General features: G+C 38.1%; 2 protein-coding genes across 6 annotated transcripts; both read right to left on the bottom strand.

The window, feature by feature from the left end:
* Nucleotides 1-338: 338 nt before the first annotated feature.
* LOC106133148 (small ribosomal subunit protein mS33) lies at nucleotides 339-1,085 on the bottom strand. Of its 5 annotated transcripts, none has more exons than XM_013332778.2 (2): nucleotides 985-1,085; nucleotides 339-785 (listed from the first exon to the last, which is right to left on the bottom strand). In XM_013332778.2, the coding sequence occupies exon 2, from the start codon at nucleotides 773-775 to the stop codon at nucleotides 431-433; it is 345 nt and encodes a 114-aa protein (XP_013188232.1). In that variant the 5' UTR covers nucleotides 776-785; nucleotides 985-1,085; the 3' UTR covers nucleotides 339-430. The 5 variants fall into 5 exon arrangements, with proteins under 5 accessions (XP_013188232.1, XP_013188229.1, XP_013188227.1 ...); XM_013332775.2 differs by having other exon boundaries at nucleotides 949-1,048; XM_013332773.2 differs by having other exon boundaries at nucleotides 938-1,025.
* A 2,414-nt stretch (nucleotides 1,086-3,499) lies between these two features.
* Nucleotides 3,500-10,294, bottom strand: LOC106133149 (N-sulphoglucosamine sulphohydrolase). Its single transcript, XM_060946838.1, has 10 exons — nucleotides 10,170-10,294; nucleotides 8,786-8,915; nucleotides 8,341-8,477; nucleotides 7,940-8,096; nucleotides 6,477-6,651; nucleotides 6,323-6,386; nucleotides 5,804-6,118; nucleotides 5,088-5,260; nucleotides 4,738-4,867; nucleotides 3,500-4,214 (listed from the first exon to the last, which is right to left on the bottom strand). The coding sequence occupies exons 1-10, from the start codon at nucleotides 10,273-10,275 to the stop codon at nucleotides 4,057-4,059; spliced, it is 1,545 nt and encodes a 514-aa protein (XP_060802821.1). The 5' UTR covers nucleotides 10,276-10,294; the 3' UTR covers nucleotides 3,500-4,056.
* Between the last annotated feature and the right edge of the window lie 50 nt (nucleotides 10,295-10,344).

Genomic DNA, 10,344 nt, shown 5'->3' with positions numbered 1-10,344 from the left:
GAATCCCAAGTTTATAAGCATATTCCTTAGTCGCCTTTTACGACATCCACCGTAAGTTACCAACTTAAAAGATGGAATGGTCCTATTCTAATAAAATGACTGGAACCAAACAGTTAAAATTTTTGCAAATCTGAGAGTATGTAGGTAGGTACTTGATGCAAAACCAACTAATATTAATCTGATGCTGTTTGCAAAGTTCCATTGGCCAGGATGAGGACTGAAAGAAAATGTGCAGCTGAGTAGGAAATTGAAATTTTTCCTTGGTAAAAGTGAAAAGAGTGCACAGAATTTTATGAAATTCGCAAGAGTGGTTACAGATATAAAAGAAATTCTAATCATTCGGCATAGAAACCTAAGGATTTATTTGGTCTAATATTTATAGGTATATACATTGCTGTAATATTTACACATCTATTAAAACATATAGCAACTATTCTTTTTTATCGAGCGTCCGCCGCCACACCTTGACCTTCCCTCGCAGCTCCCGCAGTCTCTTCATCTCCTCCTTGAAGTCCTGGTGCTCGTCGCGGAACAGCCCGTACTCCCGCAGCTTCAGCATCAGCGCGTGCGTCTCCACGTGTCGCGGGTAATAGTGTACGATTTCCTCGTTGGAATGCAGTGGCCGCTCCGAAAACATCTTGACCACCTTCATTGACTTGGAGTTAGTGGGAATTGCCACTTCCCCGAATATTCTATTGGAGAGCCGCTTCATGCGGTGCGCATAGTTCGTCGACGCATTTATTAACTGAGCGTATTTAGCATAGTTTGTTGCCATTTTTCTGAGTCTGTAACAAAAAATTATTTATACTTACAGACAGTAGATTATACAAATTTAAAGAGTATAAGAGAAAGATGTTTCTATGAATGAATACCTACAAAAATCCGAATAAAAATTAACACAAATTAGTTTAAAAATACAAATAAAATAACTAAATACTTATTGCAAACCTCCAGGCTACAATATAGATAGAGAATTAGAGATACTGCCTCCAACAGCTGAGCCTTATTGACACATTACCTATACTATATTGTATTGACTCATAATGCCGTTGACTTTGACAAATGAGACGAGATAAATAAAAAAAATCCTATCTCAGTGACTTTTAAAATCCAGTAGAGTCAGCAGCGTGCTAAACTAAATTAAAAGAAGTGAAGGGGAGCATAAGCTTAAATTTCACACACTAAAAAGGATCAAATAAAAATCAATGAATGCATGATTGAATCAAAAACATATTACTTAACGTAAAACAATGGGAAAAGTATACTATCATAATTCATCGTACCACTGTATCGGGTACTGTACTGAGCCTTTTATTCTGTAGTAATAAAAAATGAATGGTGTAAAGGTAGGTAGGTATAGTTAGCATGCAAAGTCAGTCTCATTTTCCTTTGCTTATAAAAAAAAACCTCCTCATATGTTGGTTTTGTGTTGCGGCAGCCCAATGAGCTCGCAGCAATTGCTACCGGGCAAGTCTAGAAATTTTATTCGGCTGATGTCAGTCCGATTCTCTGTGGAAGTGCCCTATGCATGTACTTTTCCTGCATACCTAAATAAACAAACCGGGATACCAACATGGTGGACCAGAGATGTTCACTTGTATGTTTAGTCGAAAACATTTTATAGATGGATCACAGACACAGTCGTAACTATAAATTATGATATGTCTATTTGGTTTTACATTGGGAATCCTTACTATCTTAGCAATTAGTAAGCGATGATTCGGGCTCAACCGCCACCAAGGGAAGATCTTCCGCTAGGTAAGGTGTTATGCCTGGAGATCCGAGGCACAAATGGATATGTTTTGTCCCTGACCGGATTTTCTCTATGCGAATCATTTAAAGCCAAGATTCGTTCCTTGATACACAAAAACGCGAAGAAAAATATAACATAACTTAGACCCTAATATATCGATAAGATTCTATGTTCGATGATGTTCGACACTAGCACCCGTCATGTTGTTTTCGATTTGAATGAAATATTGAGAATATTACAAGTTTCTAAAGCTCACAAAACAAGATTAAAAGTTTTAAAACATATTTTTATAAATACACTTTGTGATAGACAATAATTTAATGATATATTAATCACTTACCGGTGAAAGGTTAGATTCGGCCTATTTTTGCTTTGGTATAGGCCACAACATTACTTCATCTTATAGTTTAGCGATTAATCCTAGCATAGCTTCGTACAAAGTCAAAAAAACAAGGGAAAACGTAAAAACATCACGATGACAACTTTCCACATGTAAACAAAGCGGTAAAGTTCGATGGCGTCAGCGGCAGCAAAAGAAAATCGAAGCCAATGAAAAGGGTGCTGATAAAAGAGTATACATGTTTTTTCTTTCGTAAAACTACTGTTGTGAGAAAGAGACAGATATATCATTGTTATTTCTGAGTCAAGTTGAACAATTACGGCATTTCCATATGATAGTTATATTCATTGACCTACATCCACAAAGATAGATATAAACAAACTGTATCTATCTACTGTACTGTAGTTTCAGTATTTATTTGCTATAAAAACACTGAGTTTATAACCGAAATAAATTTTATAACAAGTTGATATTACGTTACAAACGTAGTTTACTTTAAGTCTATAACGCACCCTCTAGATAGGCGAGGCGAATTTGCTGATAAAGCAAAATATTTTTATTGCAATTTTATCTGAATGCCTCTCTTTGCAACGGATATTCCCGAGGTAGTGGTTAAACCAGTAAGTGTGATTCTAATATTTTTTCAAAATAGGTACCTATTTTGAAAAAGAAATATTTCATCAACGCCATGAACGCATTATTTATTTTTATTTTCAGAGCAAAATGCTTAATTATTGGTCATCAAAGATAAAATATTTAGCTATGCTGGTAGCCCTGGCAGGCTATGTTTATTTTCTCATTTACATCAAAGCCATTTATATAAAGAACCAGAAGCTCAACAGTATTAAAGCTGTGGTAAGTAGATTTAGATACATATATCAATTTATACCAAGATTTATATCATTTCTGTGCCTTTATATCAATTTATTTATAGCTCTCCTAAAAACAAGCTATTTTGTTTTTGCAGGCCTCAGAGACTGAAAAGATGATGAGTAACTTGCACATAATGGACTCGAGGCTCGCCACCAATCTGGAGTTACTTAATGTCAGATACAACGACTGAATCGGCTGCATTTGACAGACAACGGGCAGCTATTGGCATTGAATCTCTTGTAGTTACGATATTTATTTTTTGGTGCTAATAATTTCATGTTTTTGTTGCATTGTGTGTTGTAAATTTCTTTACCAAAGTTATGATAAATTAGGTTGAGTTTCAAGAGTTTATTTCTGTTTAATGCTGTAAAAAAAATGAAAATTATTAAAAAAGAAGTGGCTAATATATTTGTCACTAGTACAATCTCTACTAAGAGATCTGCATCTGAATGTGATATAATATTTATTTTGTTCCAAAAGGTACTTATTGATATAAATGTAAATGTATTATATATGAAAATGAAACAGGGGACTTGAAGGTGAGTAGTATTATTTATTTATTATTTCTTGTTTCTCAATAAATCGCAATCAAAATCAAATGTTCATTTCTTTCTTTAACAACTATAATAGATTAAACAGGATGATGATGATGATACCTTCCCCCACTTTTGGAGTGGGGGTGACACAGTATAGTAGTTGTTTCTTCTGTCATTTTGCCATCACACTGGTCACTCCTTTTCTACTCATACTTTTCTTTACACTGACCAGTCATCTCATTTTCAGTTTAATGTTAAATAAGTGTTTAATCTTCAAGTAAATCTATACAAACATTAACATCAGTATTTTTATAAAATAGAGTGTAGTAATGGTAGCCTATAATATCATAATATAAATAAAAATATTATCAATTTTATTAAAAACTGACGAAATTCTATTTAAGGTTGGCAAGGCATATGCGGCTTGATTTCCTCCAACATTTTTATTGTATCACTCTGGTTGATTCATGTGATGGAGAGAGATAAGACGTTCAACATGGGGTTTAATATAATTCTTATTAGAGTGGGAAGAGGTTACGCCGGGTAACAACAGTCTACAGGCCGTTGTCGAGGCTGCGGCAGACGGCGCGGGCGCCGGGCGCGCGCTCCGCCACGGCGCCGGGCGCGCACCGCCACGGGTCGCGGGAGGCGCGCTGCCACGCCCGCAGGCGCGACGCTAGCTCGGCCTCCACCGCGCTCAGCGACGGCTTGCCTGCGAACAAATACGGTCACCCCTTTATTTCTAAAGTACGTGGTAGACGTGGACATAGCTGTAGCAGAGATATTACGTAATTTATGTATGTATATGTACATATAATCACGTCTGTAATGTTTTTCTCATTACCAGCATGGAAATGTGCGTAGTTAGGTGTTCTCTTCGACAAAAAAAAAAGGTACATGGTGTCCGTCTGGTAAATCGCGTTCCATATTTAAAGACATATTTCATGTCATGAACACGCTTATACGCTTAACTTAACATAAAATAAGTAAACAAAATACACACAACTTAATTTAGAAAAAAAAAAAAAAAATTGTCAATTCGCTGCCTAGTCGCGTTTGAATTCGTTTGTCTGCACACCGCCGGCGTGGATTCCCACACTTCTTCTTTCACTCTATTTTTGCTAATTATTGAGAAGGAGAATCAGATACTGAGTGCCTTCTTTCAAATTGCAACGCGATTTCAGAGTCATCCTGCGGTCGGTAACTTATATTAATGAAAATATCAAAGAAAGAACCGTGCAGATTGTTGAGCTCCATCGGGTCGCGCTGGACGTCGTAGAGCTCCCACTGCGGCCGGTAGTAATACTGCTTCAGCGTCTTGTACCACGGCAACGGCTGCTTGCTGCGCGTGCGGTTCAGTATGTCCTGCAAACAACAAGTCTTATTACCATAACATTAATTCTCTCACCCTTTTTATTTAAAAGTTTTCTATTAATAAGGACCACTGTCTTTTTCCTGAGGTAAAAGGTGATTTCTTAAAAGGTTTCCTTGTTGCTTCATGTATCCTGACTTTCGCACCCTTGGTAGTAGGATGGTAGAGCTCATAAATTGGCAACAATAACTGTAGCCCTCTGAGCTAACTAACCTGGAAGGAAGGCGAGACGTAGAGGTCCTGGTCGATGGGGAAGGGCATGCCGAAGTTGAGGTTGTGTATGAGCTTGTATCGGCGCGTGCGCACTGCGCGCATCGGGTAGTACATCGTCACCTCGTGGTGCGTCTGCGACGCAAACACCGCATCGGACTCCGAAGCTGGCGGCTCTGAAGAATGCATATAACTTTAAACTTACCTAAGCTTCATTGAATTCAAATTCAAAACTCTTATTCATCATTATAGGACATTTCAATATCACTTAATAATTGTCATATCTTTTGTTTTCACAACATTGGTTGACGTCCAATAAGTCCCTTAAAACTAAGTTTACTGCCGCTTTCAAAGTGTCAGTGCAGAAGAACCAACAAACTGCACTGCAGCGTTTTTTTTTTAATAACGTCAACTTCACAATTATCCAAAGTTAGAATAGAAATGTGGACGAGAGAATACATGAAATATAAATAATAAAAAATATAACTTTATATGGATTGGCAATTTTAATATTAAATTTTACTGAAATTTGTTTAAGGCTCAAATTAATCTATCTAATCTAAAAAATCTAATTAATCAATATAAGGTCTAAGGTAATTCAGGTCCCATAATAAGCCTAATGACAAAGATGGTTTTGATGATTGATGCTTTGAACTATTTACCACGCTTCACAACAAAAGCTGGAGAAGCTACATAAGGTTATGCAGAATTTTAGCTACCTTTCTCAAGTATGGGCAGCAGACTTTTCGGTGCATCAGGCTCCCTGATTTCATTAGAATCCTGTTCTTTCGCCGGGATGTGGAACCAGTCGAGCACGGTGGGCATGAGGTCGAGAAGGCTGACGAGCGCCCCGGAGGCCTCCCCGCGGCGCGCCCCGGGCTCCGGCGACGCCAGCAGCAGCGGCTCGCGGAGCCCCGCCTCGTACAGGTTGGTGCGGCCCCCCGGGAACGGGATGCCGTTATCTGATGTGAATATCACCAGCGTGTCGTCCAGATGGCCCGCCGCTGCGAGCTCCTTGAGGACCAGACCCACACCTGCGGAGCGTGACGTGTAGGGGGATGTATGGTGATGTAGAACAGAAGGTAGCAATCTGGCGACTTGGTAGTCAGGTGAATACCCAGATCGACTAATCAGATGCAAAATGCATTGCATTTAAAATTGATTTTATTTTAGTAAAAATAATCTCGATAAAAGTAAGTACATATGTGTTCTGTTGTATAATAAAAACAAGTTTTCACCTTGATCGAGCCTGGACATTGTGGTGTACTGCGCAGCGACGTCTCTTCTCGCGGCCTCTGTGTCCTGAAGCAAAATAAAAGCAGGAGTAAATTATCGCACTTTCTATGTTTAAGTTAAACTTAAAGAAAAATAGATAGGTAATGTTATTTGTACCTGGATGTGGTACGGCAGCTGCACCTCCTCCCACTGGTAGTACCAAGGTTTCCAGTCGGGAATGACCCCCATGCCTTCTTCGCCGGAGCCGAATCTCTCGCAGAAGGGGCCGTACTGAGGTTCATTGTGTCCGCAGCGGTGCGGGTCATGGAAGCCGATCAGCAGGAAAAATGGCCTGGAACCAATGTTATTTATCAACTTGTTGCAGGTAAATAGCTTTCAAACGAAACAACTATCGACTTTGAGGGGATATAAGTTCGCAGTACTTCCGGACTTAGCAGCTTCCGGCGCCGGACCGAGGGAAGCAAAAAATGAGTCAAGTATAGAGGAAGACCCCAGTCCCAGCTAGCGGACAGCGGTGTTACCACAAGATGAGGCAAACGTCTCAAATATACGGGTTTACAAATAACACATATTTTTTTTTAACTTTATGTATCATATCTACCTACAATACGGACAACACACACACATTCATACACAGACATTTAACGTAAATTTTAATCTGAGTGATCTAAATATAACATACGAAGGAATAAAATTGCATAGGGTAAAAAATTTACAATTTCTAGCTTTTGACAAAAATTTAGATTGGAAAAAACAGCCCGAAAATGTTTGCAACAAAATCTTGTTGATTTTATTGCAAACATTTTCGTTGTACAAACTTGCAGCTGAAATAGCTTACCATGCCTGTGGAGTCCGTCCTCTGATATGGTCTCGTGATATTTGGAAATAGTACTACGATTGAGCAAACATTTATTGTGCAAAAAAATGTATACGAGTCATTTATGGAGTAGCACCAGACGTATCGTGTAAGCCTCTACATTCTTCCACATCCTTGTCTGTAGGTACCTACTTATTTGAAATTGGCAAATTTGTAAAACTAATTACAAATTGTTCAAAGAGTCTCGAGAGGTATACCTACCCAAGAAGAACACGAAATGTGCATAGATTAGTGTTAGATGTAATACCGAAAAATTAAAGATTTAAAAAGAATTGTTATTTATGTTCATATCCAAATTTAACAAAATATCAGAAGAGATTAAATGATTGAACTAAAATTTATTAAAAAAATATATTTAGCTGGCTTATGGAACATACTTTTTACACAGTCCATGAATTCCTCAATTTTAAATAGTAATTTAATTATTCATAATTATTTTTATTTAATTGAAATCAAAAATTGATTAATATGAAATTACTATTTATAGTTTAATTGACATAACAATATCATCATTTTATTTAGATTAAATTTATTTGACTTATGTTCAATATTATAATATTTGTATGCTATATTAATGGCTAAAATATGTTGTATGCTACACCTTTTGTAAACCCTTGTTCAAAGCAAATAAAGATTGTTTTCTATTTAAGTGGCAAAATAGCCCTTGTGGTTAATAGGTAGATGTTTTAGCGTGACCCCTGGGGGATTCGCCTCCATTCATAAATTAAATGTAGGTACTAACTTTTGAGCCTTCTTGGCCCGGCGGAGGAACTGCCTCGCCAGCAGCTTGATGTGCGTGATGTTGCGGCCCACCTGGTCTATGTGGTTGTTCTCCTCCGTCTGCTCGTAGTCGAAGCGGTACACGCTGCTGGGCCCTACGTGTTTCTTGCCGATTATCCCTGGAATCACAACATGTAGGTGCTTATTTACTTCATATTTTGCACACTTGAGTCGTGATCATAAGCGATTACTGGAGCCTCCTAAGAGATAAATAGCTAAATGACAATAATTTTTATGGAAGATTTCAAATTCTCAAAGAAGAGTTGCTAAGTTGATATCTACTAGAGGAAGGCCGCCATAAGTCGTTGTAAAGTCTTTATACGGCTAGAAAATGCCTAGAATCAATAAAAAAAATATTCATACCAGTGAAGACCCCATGATCGCGAAGAACGTTAGGCAGACTAGAGACGTTGTCAAAGGAGTTGAAGTGGTGTACGCCCTGGTGCAGTCCGTACATGCCATTCTGGTGGCTCGGAGTGCCCGTCAGCAGGGCGGCGCGGCTGCGAAGCAGAAACAGATGTATGAAAGGAACCAATATCAAATCGGTAACGTTTTCCTGACGTCTTTCCCGGTTGCCACGTGAATGAGGAGAAGCTGGAAGTCTTTCTATGTGTCAATGACCTCAAATAGACCGACAGCCACTTCACCGTGACTGTGACTGTGCCAGTTTTCTCACAATATGTTCCTTCAACGTAAGAGCATCCATTGGCATTCAAACCACATGTAGATACGTCATTCTATAAAGCTTTACCAATATGTTACCCTTAGGTATAGCTAATCTACGAGAATTATACTTTCTAAGAGTAACCTTGGCGAGCAACTGCTGACGGATGAGAAGGCATTATTGAAGAGTAGGCTCCGGCGTGCCAGTTCATCTATGTTCGGCGTCTGGCAGATCTTGTTCAGGTACGCACCCAGCTCGAACCCGCCGTCATCCGCTGGCAACAGGTTTATAATGAAATGTTCTTTTCAGGTAATTTCGAGAACCGTAATTTTGGTGACGTCATAAGTGATATCTTGTATCCAATTTTGAAAATAAATCTATTCTATTGTAACCTATCTCTCACGTCTGCGCTAGCTGTGGCAGATCCGGTTTTGGTACATAGTTACATAAGATAAATATTCCTATATCACTAGTAGTTGATGTCATGAGCCGACCGGACATAATAGCCACAATATAGATGGTTTTTATTAGGATCGTGATCGCTTGCCAGACGGGATTCGCCAAATATTAATACATACATATAATCACGTCTGCATCTCTTGCCGGGTAGACAGAGCGAACAGAAAATACTGAAAGGCCACGTTCAGCTGTATGGCTTAGTATGTATAGCACGCATAGCATGCTCCTGGCTCATTTTCAAAGACGAGGTATCATTGGAGTCCTCACAACGCTCAGGTGTATAGAAGGTGCATTATTACTTACAGTTACAGGAAATGGAAAACTACAAGAACATACATACTACAAACAGATTACCTACCTATGGTAATTTTTAACCGACTTCAAAAAAGGAGGATGTTCTCAATTGGACTATATTTTATATGTAATTATGTTACGTTACGGTATATCTCTGTTATTTATCATCCGATTTAAATAATTTATTTGCATTACAATGAGTGGTATAGTCCGGGTGGTCCCATAAAAAAAACGGTCTTAAAAGTGGAAAATATTCCAGGGAACTCCGCAAAACAGAACAGACGGAATTAACTCTGCAGTTAAGTAAAAATATTTAAAAAACCGGCCAATTGACATGACATCGCACATCAAAGCCCAACATAGGTATTACACTTATTTAATGGCGCTCTAGAAATTATTATAGGTAGGTGGGATACCAACCCATTAATCACCTAAGTATGACGTTAATTTTCAAGTGTTTTTCATATTAAGTGTTTCTTGAAGACTTTTTTACATACATACTATATTTTATTTTTATGTCACTGCTTGTAAAACAATAAAAAATATATTCTATGTTGTCATTGTCATTCTTTTCATATAATTTCTATCAATATAAAATAAATAATACAATAATATCTGTGCAATTTATTCGAGCAAGTTTCAGAGTCTTAAATATTATAAATTAATAACATTGTTTCAGAACAACAATATCATATTTGGGACATCAACGTTTTGGTGGAACAATATTTTGTGTTGCAAAAAAAATCTGCAGAAAAGATATAGATTTATTTCATACCTAATAGAAAAAGTACATTTTTTCCTTTTGTTGTCGTCACAGTTTGAGCGATAGTGGTGATAAAACACAGGACGAGGGCGCAAGCGGCGCCTGAGCGCTGTGCCATGTCGGCAATTGTTTTGACAGCAAAGTCAGGACTGACGTGACGTCCCAGCTACTACCCGATTGAAGTGTT

Source organism: Amyelois transitella, chromosome 12 (assembly GCF_032362555.1).
Source record: "Amyelois transitella isolate CPQ chromosome 12, ilAmyTran1.1, whole genome shotgun sequence".
Classification (NCBI taxonomy): domain Eukaryota; kingdom Metazoa; phylum Arthropoda; class Insecta; order Lepidoptera; family Pyralidae; genus Amyelois; species Amyelois transitella.
This window is presented reverse-complemented; position numbering and strand designations above follow the sequence as displayed.